At 46.4% G+C, this 23320-nt stretch overlaps 1 protein-coding gene across 2 annotated transcripts in view; it reads left to right on the top strand.

Moving 5' to 3' along the window:
- Positions 1-1199: 1199 nt before the first annotated feature.
- The window catches only part of LOC126335340 (DCN1-like protein 1), a 42535-nt gene continuing 20414 nt past the window's right edge, over positions 1200-23320 (top strand). Inside the window, exons 1-4 of one of the 2 annotated variants that reach the window (XM_049998514.1) lie at positions 1200-1609; positions 1722-1935; positions 2019-2187; positions 2816-3029. In XM_049998514.1, coding sequence (XP_049854471.1) covers positions 1607-1609; positions 1722-1935; positions 2019-2187; positions 2816-3029 — 600 coding nt within the window. In that variant the 5' untranslated portion in view covers positions 1200-1606. The remainder of the gene's footprint in view (positions 1610-1721; positions 1936-2018; positions 2188-2815; positions 3030-23320) is intronic. The other variant, XM_049998515.1, reaches the window with a different exon arrangement.

The raw sequence follows: 23320 nt of genomic DNA, 5'->3' as shown, positions 1-23320 counted from the left end.
AATAATTCTTTATCTCTTTGGAGTAAAGTGTAGCTACTTTGTTTGTCAATGTCCCGCCACAAAGTTTATTCACTATTCTACGGGCTGGGAACCTCCTTAGGCACCACAGAGCATGTCAGTCATAGTTAGTAGTTCACAGCAACGAATGTGTGACTGGGCGATATGTTCAGATTTGGCAGTAGCTCCAAGAAATGTTCTTTTACAATGTCGACCATACACAGACATCACATCTGGCAGATGTAAGTATGTTGTAGCTTCAATGTGACTCCAGTGTCTGACAGGCTTTGTGACCATGATGGGAAACTACTCACTTTGTATGACGTTACGTGTTTTAAGAAAGCAATCAACACCTGGAAATCTATAAGGTTATTGAACAGACACTCGCTGAAAATTCTCAAACATGAACTGCGTGAGATGGATTGGAGCCTGGTGTGCAGGATGGACAAAGATGCCAATGAATTTAATATGTTCATAAACGAATTCTCCCTCTTTGAAGAAGCATTTCCAAACAAAAGTTTGTTAGAAACAATAATTCCACATCCCTGAGCCACAACAAGTACTAGACCGTCATGCAAAACATGTAAATATCTTTGTATTATAGTTAGAATGTCCACGCAGCTACAAACAGTTAACTATAAAATTTACTGTAAATCTTAAAGAAATTAATGTTCATTATATTATGAACAAGGAATTAATAACTCTAATAATAAAATGAGAACTGCCATAATGTTACATGGGATATCGGGAAGAAGAAAGGAAACGCAGAATACTTCAAAATCCAGATGAAGAAAATCTCACTTCTCATTATGCCAGAACAAAGAGGCTGCTAGGGCTCTCTTAATAATGTTTTATCGGGCCTGGTGTCTACGGTTAACTCATACCTGGAATCCAAACTGTATTTTCTAGGCAGAAAATAAGTAATCCCTGTAACGTATAATGTGGATGTACTTCACATGGAAAGTTGTTATGAAACTGGTAATCGAGAAACTTCGAACGTGCAATTGTAAGCAGTCGTGAAACTTTTAAAATATTATTCATTTATTGGGTCTCTAAACATATTAAGAACCTTTAATAACGGTAGCTTGGAGATCGATACAAAGACAGATTATGATACTTTGGCTATCATCGCACATGAATTTCTGTCAAGATCACTATCGGTTGTGTTTCTATCGTCGCACTGCGATTGTTTGTCAATCATCAATCTTTGGCGTGGCTACCATAGATTACAGACATCGTCATAGACTAGCTTATTGTCACTAAACCATCTTTGGCGACTGTGAAGTGTTTTGTACCGTAAATCAGTGAAGAGCACGTATTTTCTAATATTTTGTTTGTTAATCAGTATAGTTTCAATTTAGCAATGTTCTAGTTAGTAGTACCATTTGTGAAAAAATTATTCTTGTGTTTCTGCCGCCCAAACGAAATTTAGTTTATGTTCATATCGTATTGCATCGAAGACAGTAGATACCAGATTAGTTGGGCTTCCCGTTACACCAAGAGTCGAAGACTAAATAATAAACCACCGTCAGGTAGCTGAAACATGTACACATCCTTGTCAAGATCTGTGTGAAGTCATTGGGTCAGCCGGACCGGAAAGTGAGCAATCATGGTAAGTTCGTTTACAACACTAGCCTAATCATAACAGTAAGTTAGGTGCCACAGAGGGACAGCTATAGACAAGGAATACATTTCTTCGTTTCTTTATCATTCTTGTCTTGCAGCACAAATTGAAATCTTCACAGAGAGACAAAGTCAAGAAATTCATAGCTTTTACTCAAACTGGGGAAAATACAGCTATATTTTGCTTATCGCAAAATGATTGGAAGTTGGATTTGGCCTCCGATAATTATTTTCAGAATCCTGATGTATACTTCAGAGAACCGAAGATATCTGTTGACAAGAAGAAGCTGGAGCAGCTATTCTCCAGATACAGAGGTTGTATGCATTTTCATTTCCTGTAGGCTTGTGACGAGCTATTGGTAAGCATAAGAAGTTTCTAATCATTATTCTGTCACCAGATCCATTGGAGCCAGACAAGATGACTGCCGATGGTATTATGAAGTTTTTGGAGGAACTAAATTTATCGCCAGAATCCAAGCTTGTACTAATTATTGCGTGGAAGTTTAAAGCTGCCACACAATGTGAATTTACAAAGGAAGAATTCATGAATGGCATGACAGAACTGGGGTATGCATTTTGATAATCAGGAGACATTTCGTTGTATTTAGCTACTTTAAGAGTAGATTCACAGGTTTTTGTGTTAGATTAGTGTTCAGTTATTCAGAAAGACTGTGAACTGTCAGGGTAAATGTTTGGAAGCCTGGATTTATTTATAGACATGTGATTTACTTGCTGCAAGCTCCTGTATCAATCTTTTGAAAATTGTATTTATCTACTGGTATTGGTGACCTTATTGGGTAACATATTATGGTAGACATCACGTGTGTTGCTGCAGTTTGTCTGTAGTATGACTTCATCAGGAGTGACACAAACAAAAATGGCAACTAAGTTTAAATTGTTTTGCTCTGTTATTTATGGATTTTTTGTTTAAATTATATAAAGAAATCAGCCCACAAGTTGTTTTTCCAAAAAAAAAAAAAAAAAAAAAAAATCATAGAACATGTTACCTTTAGTTTTGTTTAGTAAGGGGTATGTTGTAGAGTGCTGGAATTAACTTCGTATATTATTCATGCTCATGTTTTGTGAGGCATTGTAATTAATAGTTAGTGTTCATAATGACACTGAGTTGCAATGTGTTTTAAGATGTGTGTTGAATTTCAAATTTGACTTTTTAATCTGACTCTCTTTTTTGTAGGGTGGATAGTGTGGAGAAACTCAAAGCTAGACTGTCATCACTTGAAAATGAACTCAAGGATCCATTAAGGTTTAAAGATTTTTATCATTTTACATTCAACTATGCCAAGAATCCAGGACAGAAAGGCTTAGATCTTGACATGGCTATTGCTTACTGGAATATAGTTCTACAAGGAAAATTTCAATTTCTAGATCTGTGGTGTAAGTTTCTGCAGGTAAGTTTTCTTTTGGCTGCCAGGCTTTGGACGCTTCTGTTTCAAGGGAATTGTGATAGTGTTCTTGGTTAGCTGTTATCATACTGACACCTTGTATACTGTGTAATTGTCCTTGTATGGGGATTTTTAGTTTTAAATATCCCTTTGCTGATTTGTTGATCCTAAAGTGGGCTTGACTAAATTTGTGTCTGCAGCTCATCTTTTATTGGTACTGGAAGTGTACTATTCAGTTAGCTGTTGTATGAGATTATTAAAGCATGAAGATATTACTTTTGTGTTAAAGTTGAGTGACAGTTGTAAACTATTTTGATTCTGTTCAACCAGATGAAGTATGTAAAAGTGCTCACGATATGATTGATGGCATGACAAGTGATACATTGCTGTCCAGTATCGTTTACATGCTCCTTCACTTATGTCTGTAGCATGTTGTTTGATTGTGTTGGGAGTTGTGCATTTATGTTTCATTCAGTCATCTGAAGAATGTGAAGGCAACCAGGTGGAAGTCTTCTGTTTGGTCCTTACCTAACATAACCTGAAGTGATGATGAAATTGCCGCAAGTGTGGAGAGAGATAGCGTTGCAACCCATATGGTAACAGACATAATTATTACAATTCTTGTTATGAGTTATAACTTATGTAGTCCATCGTGGTGATTATGTTGAATTGCACAATTCTGCCATTGTACACATTCCTGTGTTTGTGTGTCAGAGTAGCTCATTTGGTACCTATCCACAATATTCACAAAAGCTGGTTTTACTTTTTGTACCCCCCCCCCCCCTTGATGCATGTTCAGGTGATGCCTTCCTGCCATTTATGGTAGTAATGTGTGGTACCACAGTCACTATATTGAGGGTCTAAGTCACTATAGTTATTTGTGTGTCCAGTTAACCGTGCAAATTCTCAGTAAGGTGTGTACTCGATCGATTTATTAATAAATATATTTTTCTCGGTGTAAAATATGACTATATACAGACCATTTACACAGTTGTATTTGATTTAATTTTAACTCTCTCTCTCTCTCTCTCCTTTGTTCAGAAACTTTTTGGTGGTTTAGGAGGAGTTGTCAAGCAACTTTTACTATCAATCATCTTCAGGTTCAAATACTTGCCTTCTTTCATTGAATGAGAAATGGGTTTTAGCAAAAATTAGTTCTCATTAAATTGTTGAAGTATGTTTTGTCATTTTTAAACTGCGGTTAGTGACAAACTCCAATAATTGTTGACAACTTTTTAAATAGTCTCACAGTTACAGTGTGTCTAGAGTGAACACTGCGTATATCAGTAATACACATTTATGTGCAATGAACATTGTCTCATTCAGTGAAGAGTATAATTTCATAATACAGTGGTGAGGGAAAAATTGACTTTAGAAAGGAAAATGTCACAAAAATTGACATTCATTCAGTCACACACGGTTTTCAGTACAGGCATTTCGTTATAAATTTGGAAAATTTTGTTTTATTTATTGACTGAGGCATAATGTCGAATTCGGGTTGATTGCATAATGCACTTTAATATGTAGGTGCAGAAGTGTCCGTATCTTCAAGGAGATGTAAATTTTTGACTTTTTCAATCAGCCTGAAGTACTTTAGATAGCTTGACAGTTCTGTACAAACTTAAAATTTCTTGTTGATGCCTGTTACTTATCAGTACTGCAAATGCAATGCAAGTTTTTTCTCAAGAAGGGTATATTCAGTTCTCTCCACTATCCTAACACATTTGAGTCAGTCATAGATGACCTTGAAGCCACTGGAGTGTTTTAACTATAACTTCCTTCTCATTTCTCTTACATTATTACATTTCATAAAAATTTCGGTGGAGTGATTAGTGAGCAGTTAGCTTTTTACAGGGTGTATACGACTCGGGAGATCAGGGAAAAACTCGGACATTTTTTCATCTGGGAGAAATCCAGAAAAAACCTGGGAATTTTTTAGAATTCCTGGAATGTTTCATTGTTTTAGTTTTCAGTTAAATTTTTGTGATTTTTGACTGGTAAGCACCAACACACCAACAAAGGATATTACTGTATTCCGCATCTGCAGGATAATACTGCAGCAACAAAACATTAACAAGAGGAAGAGAAAACGAAAGTAAAACTTAAGCCGCAAAGGAAATCTGCCGTATACAACAACAAAACATAGTGCTCATTCAAGCGTCTGCCAACAGCAAAGTGTGGCAAAGGCTTTAGAAAGACTATACAATGATTCATAATGACGAGTTGCCTCCGATGAGCGTGACATGACAGCTGTTGACATTGGATTCGTTTGAGCAGTTGTGTGTGGGCTCTTGTGCATGCGCAGTTGAGTCACGTATGGGTAGTATCTTCTCCCGATTCTGGCTACGGATGTGTGGCTGGGCGCCACTACCTAGTATTGCCCTGATTAGGAAATATCGTAGATCCGGAGCTGATGCACAGAGCAGTCTGAGTAGTGGTGGGGAGGTGGGTAGTCTCCTCTTCCTCTTCATTTGTTAATCTCACATCAAATGAAAACTAAACAGATTTCTGTGGCCGGGAGCTATCAAATTAATTCAAATACGTTCGCATAATTACGGAAGGCTAAAATATGTTGTTATTTTCAGGTTTTATTTCCATCTCTCTGACGGTCAAGCATTAATCACCTTGCGGGACAATGAAGTTATTTTTGTCTGTTTGCTAAAGATATTTGGCTTTTATTAATATTTTGCACTGAGGCAGTCAGTTTATTTGAAATGAAGTGTTTAATTTCACACTGTTGGCTAGTTTCAACTGTTCTCTGCATTTCAAGTGCACGTTTTCCATCTTCTAGCTCGCATGGCATTATGCCATAATAAAGAACCAAACATGAGAACACAGTACCTGTACTCAAGAAAATTTACATCCGAATCTGGACATACGAATGTGCACTTTACGCCCAATTATGCATTTCAGCATAGTTCACGAAATTCTGATGAACTTTGAAGTGTCCTCTGATGTCTTGTTTCTTTTGTGACATAGCGCAAGATCTTTTGATGTTTTACTCATACGGGCTTCCTGTGTCATTGTAGCTGAGTAAGCGCAGTGGTGCCTGTTATCTGGTGTTATCTGGCAACTGCTGAAACGAATCAGTTTCTAACAGGTCATGGGAAAACATTGCGGATGGTGGTTTGAAAAGCGTTACTTTCAAAGCAAATTTCCGTTTTCACAAGGTGAACTATATGCGGAGTGTACGATGAATTTCTTAAATCACAGAGCATTTGACTCACAATTAAAAATAAACTCTCTGAGGACGACCATCTATAAGAATTTTGAGCTCAGAAGATGACATTTAAATCGTTATTAAAAATTTTACTGGCACATTTGTGTTTTATTAATTTTTGAGATTACAATTATGTGTGAAACCTCTGTTTTTCTTGTAGCAACACTATGTATATTAATTTAAACTATCAACTTTTTTTTATTTGTGTGTTCGCGATACTTAAGAGTGATCTTGCTATTGGCTGACTACATCACGTGTCCTATGCAGTCATCAGCTGGCGAGATCACATGACATGAGCTATGACTGGCTCACAAAAGCGCGCCGCAATCTCGATTTCAATACCTTGGAAAGTAACATGCGGTGTTTGGTGGAATTTGAATTTATATCTTCGTAACGCGAAAATATGCAGCGTGCATGTTGAACTCTGGTCAAGTGATGTACTTTTCGAACAGCTATATGGTCATATTCAGCAAATAACTTTTGTTTTCATTCTCTAGCTCTTGCAGACTGTTTCAAATGGAAAGCGAGCACAGATTTGTGTTCCAGTGACCACTCTCCAGTGTGGCTCCACCTGCTGGATGGAATGGTGGTTAACAGGAGACCATGAAGATGGCTGCTATAAAGACCAAAGTGACTGTGGTACAGTCTTCGAACAGCAGGAATATGCACTGGGGAGATAGTGGATCATATCACTAGACTGGTACACCAGGCTGCCACCAATTCAGTTCCACTGTCTATAACTACCATCTCAGATGACATGTTCCTTGGTTGAATGAAGTATGTCACTCAGCCATCAGAGCCAGGCATACAGTTTTGCACAAATTCAAACACCGTCCATCTGCACCAAAGTTTCATGCCTTCAAGACTCCAAAAGCCCAAGAAAGACAAATGATAAAAGAACAGAAGAGAAACATCTGGAAGGAATTATTAACTTGCATTAAGTGGTCCAATTCCACTACACTAGTTTGGGTATCAGTGAGGACTACTGCTGGTAAGGGTGTTATCACCTTCCTCCACAGCGTGGCAGAGAAAAGGGGTCTTGATGATGTGCCTAGATATGTAGCTCAGGCTTTAGCTCAACATTTTTTACCATTGCTGCATCCTTTGGTCAAACTCCTGAATTCCAGGTGTTCTGTCAAAGTATGGAAATTGGAAGGCACCACTTCTTCGCATGGATTGAGGAGAACTACAATTATCCGTTTTGCGTATGGGAACTGGTGTCAGCTCTGTCCACGACCAAAGACACTCTCCAGAACTGGATCAGATTCATTATACTATGCTCCATCATGTGTTATTTGGAGCCAAAGGCCAGCTCCTATCTTCTTTCAGTCAGATCCACATTGATGGACCATACCCTGTTACTTGAGAGGCAGTGTTAATTCCCGTACGGAAACTAGCCAAGGATTTACCAACCCTAACAGCTACCAGAGTGTATCTCTTACCAGCGGTAGGCAGAAGACTAGAGTGCTGCCTCATCTGGCTCCTCAAATCCCTAAGTGGCCTGTGTTTATCCCAGTGCAGTTTCAGGCACTATCATTGTGCCCTTGTCAATTTAATTCTACTGGTGACAATGGTAAGCTAAATCCATTTAGTCGGTCTGGTTTTTTGGTGTTGAAAACTTGAAGGTTCAACATCCTTCCCCATCTTCTAGAATGGAAGCTACGTGAATGTCTATTGTTTCGTAGTCAATCCTTCCTCGATGACAGGCTTTTTAAATATTGCATTTGTGATACCATGTCTGACTGCCTTGTTCAGGAGGATGGGGTCTCCCCCTCCCCCCCCCCCCCCCCCCCAATGCACTATGCACAGTGTTGTCTGTTTACAATCACTGTCAGTGGCATTGTTTGTGGATGACTTCACAGTGTTATACTCTTCCTTCAATCTTGCAGTGACAACAAGGCAACTATAGTTGAGCATCAGATGGCTGGAAACTAGCCCGGTGAAACTAGTTTTAGGTTCTCGCTAGAGAAAACTACTGCATCTACTTAACCATGCTCTTGAAGTTTTAACAAATCAGGGCAAACTGTGGGTACAGTAGTTTAAATTTTAAGGACAATATGCAGTTTTGGGCCTATTGACAAGAAATTGTGGCTCCTGCACCTGAAAGATCTATGATCCAAGAGCATCAGGTTATTGAATGTTATGAAATGCCTCAACAGAAAGGTGTGGGAAATTGGCAAGTCCTGCCACCTGCAGTTTTATGTGGCAGCATGGTTTATGTATCATCACATACTTGCTACCCCAAGATGTTAGACACTGTCCACCATGAGGGCATTTGGATATCGAATGGAGCCTAGTGGACCAACTCTGGAGCCTGTGTGCAGAGGCTGGTGATCCACCACTTCAGATTTGACAGTGCTCTGTCCTTGCTCAAAAGGCCTTGAAAATATTAGCATAGCCTCATCAGTCTTTGGCATTTAGTGTGGTGGTTCAACCTAACTTTGCGCATTGGCCGCACCTGGATGACACACAGCTTTTTATTGCACCGCAAGGACCCACATTTGTGTCGCTCCCTGTCCAAAATTACTTCAGGATTGACGCTTCAACAGGAGAAAGTGGAAGCACAGCACAGAGTTGACATATGCCATGCAGAACACACTCATAATCTTATATTCATTCAACTCGTGCAAAGAGGCAAACTTATTCACTTAATAAGTATGGAAACTCTGGGAGAGTTACAATGTGTTTTGATTTTAGTTTTATTCCCCCTGTGGGTCTGGAGGTTAGAATAGGCCTGAGGTATACCTGCCTGTTGTAAGAGGCGACTAAATGGAGTTTCACATGTTTTGGCCTTTATGTGATGGTCCCCTGTAGGCTTTGACCTCCATTCTTCAAAATTGCCCCGAAGAGCGAGCCAATTGGGGAAGGGTGCCTTACATGGTGCAGTGTCCATTGTGCATTGAGATCTTTAGCCCACTTTCTCATCGTCGCATTTTCCTGCACATTCTCCATCTCTTGGGTGAGTACACCTTCCTGGGTGCATTTTCTACCCTGCACTATGCAGTGTCGCTTTCTGCATCAACGATGAACATGGACTTCTTTGCAGATGATATCCAGCATGGTAACCAGTCTGTTATGGTGGGGCCGGCATGTACCCTGTTGGTTGTAGCCCCCTGACGAGACAGGGATCGCTCTGCTGATGCCTGTGCCATTAACTCTCCACGTATGCCCTGGGATAGATGCCTATCCCCTGGAGCATCAGAACTTCTGGCAATGGCCATCCTGCCAGGTGGCCTTTGTTGCGGCTGGATGGCGCCCATGGGGAGGTCCCCTTGGTTGGAGTGGGTGGCATCATGGCGGATGACACGCGATGAAGTGAAGTCCATCATCTCTTGAAGTCCATCATCTCTTGCTGGTGGTGAAACACCAGCAGTCTCTTAAGCGTTCGCGAGCTCAATTCAACCCACAGAAGTATGACCCCAAATCATTCCCCTCCCTGGCCTCACCATGGGAGGAACGTCAGGCTAAGGATGGCAGCGGATCTTATTAGCCCCAGTACCTTGTACGTTCGAGAGCTGATGGCGAATCTTTCATGATGATGAAGCCTCAGTTTTTTGTTGAGCATTTAGAGGACAAGTTTGGGGAGGTGGAGGGATTGTCCAAAATGAGATCTGTGTCAGTCTTGATCAAAACAGCTTCCTCTGCCCAGTCACGGATGTTACTCGCTTGTGACAAGCTGGGGGATATTTCTGTAACCACCACACTCCATAAGAGCTTAAATATGGTCCATAGTATCATATTTCACAGGGACCTTCTTTTGCAGTCTGGCTGCCAATTTTAGAGCGGTGAGGTGTACATTTTGTCCTAGTCCACTGGGGTCCGAGGGATTATCAGGTTGCCACCAGTGCCTTCATCTTGGCCTTTGAGGGTGATATATTACTCAGGAAGGTCAAGGTGATTGTATACCGATGTGATATAAAGCCGTACATCCCTCCCCCAACGTGGTGCTTTAAGTGCTGGAAGTTCAGCCATATGTCTTCTCGCTGTACTTCCAGCGTCATGTCGAGGTTGTGAACATCCATCACATCCCAATACTCCACGTGCCCCGCCTTCCATCTGTGTCAACTGCGGCGAGCACGATTCGCCTTGGTCACCAGACTGCAGGATTCTTCGGAAAGAAAGGAAAATCATGGAGTAAAAGACCCTGGACCGACTGACCTATACTGAGGCTAAGAGAAATTTTGAACACCTGCATCCTTTTCGTGTGATATTGTGTCACGCTGCTGCTACAACAGTTCTGGCACCATCAGCTCTGCCAACCTCTGTCGCCTCTGAGCCGGAAGAGTGCACCTACCCCTTGATTGAGGGGGGATGCTCCTGCACCACCTACTTCGGTAGCAACACCCCCTCTTCGACCATCAGGGACACCCGTCCCCATTTCTAAGCTGGAGAAGCGAAAGTCTTCAACTTCTCTCCCTAGGAAGGGCCCCCTTGGGTCACTCCCTTCCCAGGTTTCTGCTATTGGGAAAGATGACACCCACCAGAGGCTGAAGAACTCAAAAGCAGCTGGTCATAGAGCTTCTTGCTCATCCTCAGTCCAAGAGACTGAGCCAGTGAAGTCCTCCCAGACAGGGAAACCCAAGGAGCAGCAAGAGAAATCCAAAAAGAAGACCTCTAAGACCAAGGAAATAGCTGTGGCACCCACACCATCGCTACCTACAAGCTCTGCATCTGAGGATGGGGTGGAGATTCTGGCATCTGCCGAGGACCTAGATCTCACCAGACCCTCAGACACAATGGATATAGACTGCTCAGGCAAAAATTCAGTGGCAGCAGGTGACTCTGAGGTGTAAACTGCCTCATTGAATGTTCCACACCTTCCCAGTCTCACAATAATGTCATTGTGTCATCCTCCTGTGGAATTGCAGTGGTTTTTCCACCGCGTGGCTGAGCTACGGCAACTGTTAAGCTTTACACCTGCTGTCTGCTTTGCCCTCCACGAAACCTGGTTCCCGGCAATGCGGACACCTGCCCTTTGTGGCTATAAGGGATATTACATGAACTGTAACAACTATTATTCAGTGTCGGTAGAGTTCGCGTTTATGTCCTAAACTCAGTCTGTAGTGACACTGTGAGCCTTCAAACCCCTCTTGAAGCTGTGGCTCTCAGAATGACTATGCAGGAAATAACTGTCTGCAATGTATATCTTCCACCAGATGGTGCAGTACCTCTGAATGTATTAGCTGCACTGATTGATCGACTCCCTAAACCTTTCCTACTTTTGGGAGATTTTAATGCCCAGACCCCACTGGGGGGTGGCATCATGCTTACTGGCCGAGGCAGAGATGTCGAAACTTTACTGTCTCATTTTGACCTCCGCCTTTTAAATACTGGGGCCACCATACATTTCATTGTGGCTCATGGTAGTTACTCAGCCATTGATTTATCAATTTGCAGCCCAGGATTTCTCCCATATATTCACTGGAGAGCACATGACAACCTGTGTTAGTAACCATTTCCCCCATCTTCCTGTCACTGCCCCGATTTCAGGTTCACGGACGCATGACCAGATGGGCTTTAACCCTGTGGTGCATAGCGTCCACTACAGTGGACAGCTGTTAATGGTCAGTTCTTTGGCATTTTCAATCAGTCCTGAGGCTACAAATGTACACAGTTCACTGCAGTGGGCACTCCCTACTGGTGTTGTGTCCTGCATGCATTTGCAGCCTCATGACTGATTGAAACCGCCAGAGAATTAACCATTAAAAGTTTTCCACTGCAGTGAAATTCATGCACCATGGGGTTAAGCAAGGCGGACTGGGAAACTTTCACCTCTGCCGTCACCGTTCTCCCCCACACAGTAACATCAATATCATGTTTGGGCAGGTGACTACAATAATTGTTTCTGCAGCACAAAACGCGATCCCTTGCTCTTTAGGGTGCTCACGGCGTAAGGCAGACCCTTGGTGGTCACCAAAAGTCGCTGAAGCAATTAAGGAGTGTTGGCGAGCTCTATATCGGCATAACTGGTACCCTTCCCTGGAGTACCTCATAGCCTTTAAACGGCTCCGTGCCCGCTTTCTCCAACTCATCAGACGATGGAAGCAGGAGTGTTGGGAGACATACGTCTCGACCATTGGGTGCCATACGTCACCTTCCCGAGTCTGGGAAAAGATCAAAAGTCTTTTCGGGTACCAGACCCCAACAAGTGTTCCCGGTGTTACCATAAGGGTCGTGTTATCTACCAACGAGATTGCCGAGCACTTTGCTGAGCCCTCTGCTCAAGCCTCTGCGTTGGAGAATTATCCCTCAGCCTTTTGCACTCTCAAACGGCAGCTGGAAGGGAAAGTCCTCTCATTCACTACATGCCACAGTGAATCCTATAACGCTCCATTTACAGAGTGGGATCTCCTCAGTGGCCTTGCACATTGTCCCGACACAGCTCCTGGGCCTGATCGGATCCACAGCCAGATGATTAAATATCTCTCATCTGACTACAAGTGACATATCCTCGTCATCTCCAACCAGGTGTGGTGCGAAGGTATCTTTCCATTGCAGTGGCGGGAGAGCATGATCATTCTGGTGCTCAAACCCGGTAAAAACCTGCTTGATGTGGATAGCTATCAGCCCATCAGCCTCACCAACATTCTTTGTAAACTGCTGGAACATACGGTGTGTCGACAGTTGGGTTGGGTCCTGGAGTCACGTGGCCTACTGGATCCATATCAGGGCGGCTTCCGCCAGGGTTGCTCTACTACTAATAATCTTGTGTCCCATGAGTCTGCCATCTGAAAGCCTTTTCCAGACGCCAGCACCTGGTTGCCATCTTTTTTGACTTACGTAAAGCATATGACACAACCTGGCGACATCATATCCTTGCCACATTGTATGAGTGGGGTCTGCGGGACCGGCTTTCAATTTTTATCCAAAACTTCCTGTCACTCCATACTTTCCATGTCCAAGTTGGTGCCTCCCATAGTTCCATCCATATCCAGGAGAATTGAGTCTCTCAGGGCTCTGTATTGAGTCTCTCTGCAGTTGTCTGCCACGAAGATGTGTGTCATTCATTTCTGTCTTGCATTTTCCTCTCCCCGAGGTCCATTCTGATACACCTCCATGGTGTAACTGTAGGCCAAAGCTTTGCCTGACCTTTCGCGTTGCCCTAAGGACTCCATTAACTCTGCGGCTCTCCGCTGTCACTTCCTCTTGATTCTTGAAGTGTTCCGGGGCTCTGAAGTGGTTTACACTGACAGCTCGATGGCTAATGGTAATGCTGGCTTCGCCTTTGTCCACAGAGGCCATATTGAACAGCATTCCTTGCCCGATGGCTGCAGTGTATTCACTGCAGAGCTGTTGGCCATATCTCGTGCACTTCAGTATATCCATTCATGCCCCTAGGAATCGTTTCTTCTGTGTACTGACTTCCTGAGTAGTCTACAAGCTATGGACCAGTGCTACCCTAGCCCTCTTTTGGTGACGTCCATCCAGGAGTCCATCTATGCCCTGGACCGGTCCCGGTGTTCAGTGGTGTTTGTGTGGACCCCAGAACATGTCGACATCCCAGGCAATGAACTTGCTGACAGGCTGGCCAAACAGGCTATGCGGAAACTGCTTCTGGAGATGGGCATCTCTGAACCTGACCTGCATTCTGACATACACCACAGTGTTTTTCGACTTTGGGAGACAGTGGCATAACAGTACGCACAACCAACTGCGTGTCATTAAGGAGACTACGAATGTGTGGAAGTCCTCCTTGCGAGCCTGTAGAAGGGAATCTGTTGTCCTCTGCTGGAGCCACGTTGGCCATGCTTGGACAACCCATGGTTACCTTTTGCACTGTGAAGACCTACCTCAGTGTCGGTTCAGTGCCTGGTTGACAGTGGCCCATATTCTGGTACACGGTCCCACTTTGACTGCCCAGATCTTGGGTTACTGGACTCGTTGCCACTCATTTTATCTGACAATGCCTCACTGGCTGATTCAGTTTCACGTTTTCTTCGTGAGGGTGGGTTTTATCAATTGATCTGTCTTAGCGCATGTCCTTTGTCCCTCTGTGTCCTCCACCCTAATGCTTTTAGGGTGGAGGTTTTAATGTGTACTACTAGAAGGTATCAGATAGATAATATAATGGTAGAGACAGAGATTTAGGAACCAGGTTTTAAATTGTAAGACATTTCCAGGGGCAGATGTGGACTCTGACCACAATCTATTGGTTATGAACTGTAGATTAAAACTGAAGAAAGTGCAAAAAGGTGGGAATTTAAGGAGACGTGACCTGGATAAACTGAAAGACCAGAGGTTGTACAGTGTTTCAGGGAGAGCATAAGGGAACAATTGACAGGAATGGGAGAAAGAAGTGCAGTAGAAGAAGAATGGGTAGCTTTGAGGGATGAAGTAGTGAAGGCAGCAGAGGACCAAGTAGGTAAAAAGACAAGGGCTAGTAGAACTCCTTGGGTAACAGAATCAATATTGATCTTAATCGATGAAAGGAGAAAATATAAAAATGCAGTAAATGAAGCAGGCAAAAAGGAATACAGACGTCTCAAAAACGAGATCGACAAGAAGTGCAAAAAGGCTAAGCAGGGATGGCTAGAGGACAAATGTAAGGATGTAGAGGGTTATCTCACTAGGGGTAAGATAGATACAGCCTACAGGAGAATTAGAGACCTGTGGAGAAAAGAGAACCACTTGGATGAACCCCCTGCGGGTTCGGGGGTACGAATAGGCCCGCGGTATTCCTGCCTGTCGTAAGAGGCGACTAAAAGGAGTCTTCAAAGTTTCGGCCTTATGTGATGGTCCCCCCTTGGGTTTGATCTGCCATTTTCAAAATTTCCGTTGTTAGTGCGTGCCATTTGGGGAAGGACGCCTTACGTGGTGTTTTTCTATTGGTCCATCATGCACCTCCATCTTGCATGCTATCTATTGTCGTATGGAGGGATTTACACCCCATGTCTTCTGGGTTGCCTCCTCGTCTTGTGCGCAATCCCCTTCTTAGCGCCCACGGCAACTGTGGACCCTTTCAACACCTAAAATCCAGCACGGTAGCCAGTCCGTTGTGGTGGGGTCGTCATGTACCCTCTTGGTGGTAGCCCCCTGACCACGCAGGGATCGCACTACAGATGCCAGAGCTGTTTCCTCCCCATGCATGCCAAGGAGTATGTGCCCATCTTGTCTGGGGCACGGGGACTCCGGGCAATGGGATATCGGCCAGGTACCCGTTGCTTTGGCTGGGTGGCGCCCTTGGGGAGAGCCCTCGTTCGGAGTAGGTGGCATCTGGGCGGATGTGGCGCAATGAAGCGCAATAAATGTCACCAAGCTGGTGGTCGCACTGCCACCAACGTCTCTAAGCGAGGCAAAATTGAATTCGATGCTGCACAATATGATCCTCAGTCGTTCCCCTCGTTGGCTGCGTCATGGGAGGGACGCAGATCTAGTGCCAAGCAGGAGCCTTATGTACCACAATACCTTGTCTGCAGCAGGACTGATGGTGACTCCTTTCTTTCGACAAAGCCTCTGTTTTTTGTGGAACACCTGGAGGATAAGTTTGGGGTAGTGGCGGGTTTGTCTAAAATGAGGAATGGGTCCATCCTCCTCAAGACGTCCTCCCCAGCCCAGTCACGGGCGTTGCTCTTGTGTGATAAGCTGGGAGACGTCCCTGTTACCGTCACTCCCCACAGTAGCTTAAATATGGTCCAGGGGATTATTTACCATCGCGACCTCTTGTTACAGTCCGATGATGAGCTGAGAGCTGACTTGGAACGACGTGGTGTGCATTTTGTCCGTCGTGTGCACAGAGGACCCAAGACCAACAGGGTGGCCACCGGTGCCTTTATCGTGGCCTTCGAGGGTGCTGTATTGCCTGAGAAGGTCAAGGTAATGGTTTACCGTTGTGACGTCAAGCCATACGTCCCTCCCCCGATGCGGTGCTTCCAGTGCTGGAAGTTTGGGCATATGTCCTCCCATTGCCCATCCAGCGCCACATGTCGAGATTGCGGACGCCCCTCTCATCCCGATTCTCCATGTGCGCCTCCGCCTGTCTGTGTCAACTGTGGGGAACACCACTCTCCATGCTCGCCGGACTGCCCCGTTCTTCATAAGGAACGGAAGATTATGGAATTTAAGACCCTGGACCGGCTTACTTATCGCGAGGCAAAACTGAAATTTGAAAGGTTGCATCCTGTCCCTCTTCAAACTTCTTATGCTGCAGCTACGTTATCGTCGCCCTCGCGGGCGGCAGTTGTCGCCTCCTCTGTGCCGCCTTCAGTTGGCCCTCGGGGCCGTCCATCTCTGTCTGCCCCCCTCTGGGGGCAAGCCTTCCTCTGTTTCCACCTTAGCAGTTGGGGGCAAACCCCCTTCTGTCACTCCCCCCGCACATGCTTCAGGAGTGACATCTGCTCCAAAACCAGGGGGCTCGATCCCTCCCCCTCCCCCTTCTCTGCCGGCGTCGTCTCCGCCAACGTCGTCTCTGCCGGCTCCTCTCTCGCGGAAGGGGTCCCTCGGGGCCCTCCCTTCTTCCGTTTCTTCTGCTACCCCGCCGGATGTCAGCCAGTGGCTGAAGGTTCATCCACCTGCTGGTCGTAGGGCTTCTGCGTCGTCGTCAGCCTCCGACGCTCCTTCAGAGAAACTCTCCCAGCCCTCTAAGCCAAAGGAGAGACGCGAGAAGGAGGACCGGAACGTGTCCAAGAAGAAGGACGCTCCGGCAGTTGAGTACCGCCTGCTGTCAATAGCTCTGGCTCTGGGGATGCGGTGGAGATCCTCGCCTCTGCCGCGGATCTCGCCCTCACGGAACCCTCGGGGACCTCTCCTATGGACACAGCTGACTCTCGCTCAGTGGCGGCCGTTGACTCTGCGGCGCCGTCTGCCTCTTAGTCGCCTTCACGCCCTCCCAGTCCCTTCCTGCTTCCATTCTCCAGTGGAATTGCGGCGGTTATTTCCGCCACCTGCCTGAGCTCCGGATGCTTCTGAGTGTTTCCCCTGTTCTGTGCATTGCTCTTCAGGAAACTTGGTTTCCAGCAATGCGGACCCCTGCCCTTTGCGGTTATCGGGGATACTATAAGAACCGCGCTGACTGTCAACGAGCTTCAGGTGGAGTTTGCCTCTTTGTTCACCACTCTGTCTGTAGCTCACCAGTACCCCTTCTGACGCCTTTAGAGGCAGTCGCTGTCAGGATTGAGCTCTCGCCGGCTATTACTGTTTGCTCTGTTTACGTTCCTCCGTATGGGCAACTCCCCCGACATGTCTTGACTGCGCTGCTGGCTCAACTCCCGCCGCCATTGCTGCTTCTGGGCGATTTCAATGCCCACAACCCTCTATGGGGTGGGACTGTCTCCGATGACCGCGGTCGCGCTGTGGAGCATGTGTTGGCTCAGCTCGACCTTAGCCTCTTGAACACTGGTGCTCCCACGCATTTCAGTGTGGCCCATGGCTCGTTCTCGGCCATCGATCTCTCTCTTTGCAGCCCCGGACTTGTCCCATCCCTTCACTGGAGAGTGCATCCTGATCTGTGTGGTAGTGACCATTTTCCCATCTATTTGTCACTGCCCCAGTGTCATTCTTCTGGGCGCCTGTCCCGCTGGGCTCTCAACAGGGCTGACTGGCCGGCTTTTACTTCCGCTGCCACCATTGCTTCTCTCCCACAGGGTGACATTGACGAGGTGGTCCGTGTCTTGACCTCGTCAATTATTTCTGCGGCCGAGACTGCCATCCCTCGCTCTTCTGGACTCCCTCGGAGGAAGTCTGTCCCCTGGTGGTCGCCAGAGATTGCGGAGGCTATTCGCGACCGTAGGCGGGCTCTCCAGCGTCATAAGCGGCACCCGTCTCTGGATACCCTCATAGCCTTTAAGAAGCTCCGTGCCTTGGCCCGTCGTCTTATTGCACGGCGTAAGCAGGAATGCTGGGAGAGGTACATTTCTTCCTTGGGCTCCCGTGTCTCCCCGTCGCTCGTGTGGTCCCGCATCCGGCGGATTTATGGATACCAGACCCCTATGGGTGTCCCTGGAATCTCCCTGGACGGCGCTGTCTGCACGGACGCTGCCACCATTGCTGACCACCTTGCCACGCACTTTGCTACGAGCTCTGCGACTGCAACTTACCCTCCTGCCTTTCGCTCTCTAAAGGAGCGCTCCGAGCGGACGCCGTTATCGTTCCACACACGTTGTTCTGAAAAATACAATGCTCCTTTCAGCGAGAGGGAATTCCTCGCTGCCCTCGCCAATTGCCCTGATACAGCGCCAGGACCGGACTGCATCCATGCGCAGATGCTGAAGCATCTCTCCAGGGACTGCCAGAGACATATCCTCACCATCTTTAACCGCATTTGGAGCGAGGGCGTGTTCCCGTCGCAATGGCGAGAGGGTGTTATCGTTCCCATCTTGAAGCCCGGTGCGGACCCTCTGGCGGTGGACGGCTATCGTTCCATTACACTAACCAACGTTTTGTGCAAATTGCTCGAACGTATGGTGGGGCGGCGTTTGTGTTGGGTCCTTGAGTCGCGCGGTCTCCTCGCTCCATCCCAGGGTGACTTCCGTCAGGGCCGGTATGCTGGGGACAATTTGGTGCGGCTGGAATCTGCTATCCGTACGGCCTTTTCCCGCCGTCAGCATCTCGTTGCTGTATTTTTTGATCTGCGGAAGGCATATGACACAACATGGAGGCATCACATCCTTGCTACATTGCGCGAGTGGGGTCTTCGTGATCAGCTCCCAGCTTTTCTTCAAAACTTTTTATTGCGCCGCTCTTTCCGGGTGCAAGTCGGTGCCGCCTCTAGTTCATCTTATATACAGGAAAATGGGGTCCCGCAGGGCTCGGTGTTGAGCGTTTCCTTATTTCTAGTGGCCATTAATGGTCTGGCTGCAGCCGTGGGGTCGTCGGTGTCTCCTTCTTTGTATGCCGACGACTTCTGCATCTCATTTAGCTCAACGACTACGGTAGTCGCCGAACGCAGGCTGCAAGCAGCCGTTCGCAAGGCGGCATCATGGGCTCTGACTCATGGATTTCAGTTCTCTGCGGCCAAGATTCGAGTTATGCACTTCTGCAGGCGTCGGACGGTCCACCGTCATCCGGAACTTTACCTCGATGGTCACCTACTTGAAGTGGTGGACACTAGCCGCTTCTTAGGACTCGTCTTTGATGCCCGGCTCACGTGGGTTCCTCATATTACTCAGCTGAAGCAAAAGTGCTGGCAGCACCTCAACGCCCTCCGCTGCATGAGCCATGCGTCTTGGGGTGCAGATCGCAGCACGCTGTTGCGATTGTACAGAGCCCTTGTGCAGTCCAGGCTTGATTATGGGAGCCTGGCCTATGGGTCTGCATCACCCTCAGTGTTGACGTTGTTGGACCCCATACACCACTGTGGGGTTCGGCTTGCAACTGGCACTTTCCGTACGAGCCCCGTGGATAGTCTGCTGGTGGAGGCCGGGGTTCCCCCGCTGCGGATTCGCCGCCACCGACTGCTCGCCGACTATGCTGTCCATGTGCATTGCTCACCGGGCCATCCCAATCATCGCCTGCTTTTCCCTGCCAGGGTTCTCCCTCTGCCCGACTGGCGACCTAGGTCTGGGCTTTCCATTGCTGTCCGCGTCCAGTCCCTGCTGTCTGAACTGGGGTCGTTCCCTCTTCTGCCGCCCTTCCGGGCATGTGCACCCACGCCTCCCTGGTGTGACCCGTCCGTCCGTCCGCCTGGACTTGGCACGGGAACCCAAGGACTCGGTTCCGCATGTGGCCCTCCGTCACCGTTTTCTTGCGCTCGTCGCCTCATTTTCAGGCTGTGAGCCTGTCTACACTGATGGTTCCCTGGTGGATGGTCGTCCTGCCTACGCTTTTGCTCACGCTGCCCATGTTGAACAGCGCTCCTTGCCGGCTGGCTGCAGTATTTTTACTGCAGAGCTGGTGGCCATATTGCGCGCTCTTGAGCATATGCGTTCCTGCTCAGGTACGTCCATCGTCATCTGCAGTGACTCCCTGAGCAGCCTCCAGGCTATCGACCGCTGCTATACCTCTTCTCCTCTGGTATCCTTTATTCGGGAGTCTGTTTTTGCCATTACCCGCTCTGGTCGTTCGGTGGTCTTTGTTTGGACGCCAGGTCACGTTGGCATCCCGGGGAATGAACGTGTCGACAGGCTGGCCAAAGGGGCGGTCGACGCCCTCACTTTGGCGATCGGCCTCCCGGCTCGTGATTTGCAGCTGGCGTTGCGCCATAAGGTGCTTCAGATGTGGCGTGACGAGTGGCGTAGCCTGACTTCTCCGAATAAACTGCGGGCTGTTAAGGAGACGACCGATGTGTGGCAGTCCTCCCTGCGGGCTTCTCGCAGGGACTCTGTCATCCTGTGTCGGCTCTGCATCGGCCATACCTACCTGACGCACGGACATCTTTTGCGTCAGGAGGATCCCCCCCTGTGTCAGTGTGGGTCCCGGTTGACGGTCGCCCATATTTTGTTGGAGTGTCCCCGCCTGCGCACCCTCCGGCAGACTTTTAATCTCCCGGGCACGTTGCCTTTGGTTTCATGCGACAATGCCTCCATGGCTGATGACGTTTTAAATTTTATCCGTGGTAGTCCTTTTTATGGTTCCATTTAGGGGGGACCTGTCCCTTTCCCTTTCTGTGTATCTTGTCCTCGAGTGTCCCATTGGTCGCAGATTTTAATGTGTGTATTCGTGTGGTTGACTCTTTCCCTATTTGTTCCCATGGTCAGTCAACCAGTCTCCGACCCTCTTATTTTCTTCCGTTTCTTTCTGTCCAGTGTTCGTCTGTACTCTTCTTGTCTCTAGTGTTGGCTGCCACATGGGTGTTCTTTCAGTGACTGGGGGGAGGGGCGTCTCCTCCCCCTTGGGGTTTTACCTGTTCCGTAAATTTTGTTTCGCCGGTTTTTTTGGAATGGGGGACTGATGACCTTAGCTGTTTAGTCCCCCTTAAACATCCCAACAACAACAACAACAACAACAACAACAACACTTGTATGAATATCAAGAGCTCAGATGGAAACCCAGTTCTAAGCAAAGAAGGGAAAGCAGAAAGGTGGAAGGAGTATATAGAGGGTCTATACAAGGGCGATGTACTTCAGGGCAATATTATGGAAATGGAAGGGGATGTAGATGAAGATGAAATGGGAGATACGATACTGCTTGAAGAGTTTGACAGAGCACTGAAAGACCTGTGTCGAAACAAGGCCCCAGGAGTAGACAACATTCCATTAGAACTACTGATAGCCTTGGGAGAGCCAATCCTGACAAAACTCTACCATCTGGTGAGCAAGATGTATGAGACAGGCGAAATGCCCTCAGACTTCAAGAAGAATATAATAATTCCAATCCCAAAGAAAGCAGGCATTGGCAGATGTGAAAATTACCGAACTATCAGTTTAATAAGTCACAGCTGCAAAATACTAACGCAGATTCTTTACAGATGAATGGAAATACTGGTGGAAGCCGACTTTGGGGAAGGTCAGTTTGGATTCCGTAGAAATATTGGAACACGTGAGGCAATACTAACCTTATGACTTATCTTAGAAGAAAGATTAAGGAAAGGCAACCCTACATTTCTAGCATTTGTAGACTTAGAGAAGGCTTTTGACAATGTTGGCTGTAATATTCTCTTTCAAATTCTAAAGGTGGCAGGGGTAAAATACAGGGAGCGAAAGGCTATTTACAATTTGTACAGAAACCAAATGGCAGTTATGAGAGTCGAGGGACACGAAAGGGAAGCAGTGGTTGGGAAGGGGATGAGCAGGGTTGTAGCCTCTCCCCGATGTTATTTAATTTGTAAATTGAGCAAGCAGTAAAGGAAACAAAAGAAAAATTAGGAGTGGGTATTAAAATCGATGGAGAAGAAATTAAAGCTTTGAGGTTTGTCGATGACATTGTAATCCTATCAGAGATAGCAAAGGACTTGGAAGAGCAGTTGAATGGAATGGACAGTGTCTTGAAAGGAGTATATAAGATGGACATCAACAAAAGCAAAACAAAGGTAATGGAATGTAGTCGAATTAAGTCGGGTGATGCTGAGGGAATTAGATTAGGAAATAAGACACTTAAAGTAGTAAAGGAGTTTTGCTATTTGCGGAGCAAAATAACTGATGATGGTCAGAGTAGAGAAGATATAAAATGTAGACTGGCAATGGCAAGGAAAACATTTCTGTAGAAGATAAATTTATTAACATCGAGTATAGATTTGAGTGTCAGGAAGTCGTTTCTGAAAGTATTTGTCTGGAGTGTAGCCATGTATGGAAGTGAAACATGGAAGATAAATAGTTTGGACAAGAAGAGAATAGAAGCTTTCGAAATGTGGTGCTACAGAAGAATGTTGAAGATTAGATGGGTAGATCACATAACTAATGATGAAGTATTGAATAGAATTGGGGAGAAAAGGAGTATGTGGCACAACTCGACAAAAAGATGGGACCGGCTAGTAGGACATGTTCTGAGGCATCAAGGGATCACAAATTTAGCATTGCAGGGCAACGTGAAGGGTAAAAATTGTAGAGGAGACCAAGAGATGAATAGACTAAGGAGGTTCAGAAGGACGTGGGTTGCAGTAAGTACTGGGAGATGAAGCAGCTTGCAAAGGATAGGGTAGCATGGAGAGCTGCATCAAACCATTCTCAGGACTGAAGACCACAACAACAACATACATCAGAATGGGCCAAAAGTTACGACAATTTTTTCCTCTCTTCTTATATTCCTGAACATGGGTCCCCTGTCCAATTCATGATCTCCAGGTTGCTCTCAAGTAAATATTCAATGAGGTACTCACCTCACCTCACCTCAGCTGTTGGTGTCACTGCTTACACACACCAGGTTGTGGGCACTGGCATCACAACCAACCAGCAGCTAGTTTATTCTGCTCTTCCGTTCCTGGGAGGGATAAGCACTGTCCTTGTAACAAAGGTACCAAAGCCAATACAATTCCCTTGTGCTTCCTTCCTCACAGTGATTCAGCCGGACAGTCACCAAGTCCCTAGAATGAATGAAATTCCGTTTTTGACATAAATGCATGTCCTGGAGTTTCTTAGATATCTAGCATAAATCAGCTTAGCTCTGGTTCCTCCATGGCCCGAAATAGCTACTTTATGTAGGCAGACATTCGTGGTTCAAGGCCACCTCCTGTCTCCCTGGAAGATAAATCGGGGCGGCAGTTGCCCCC

This window comes from Schistocerca gregaria, chromosome 2 (genome assembly GCF_023897955.1).
Source record: "Schistocerca gregaria isolate iqSchGreg1 chromosome 2, iqSchGreg1.2, whole genome shotgun sequence".
In the NCBI taxonomy this organism is placed as follows: Eukaryota; Metazoa; Arthropoda; class Insecta; order Orthoptera; family Acrididae; genus Schistocerca; species Schistocerca gregaria.
This window is presented reverse-complemented; position numbering and strand designations above follow the sequence as displayed.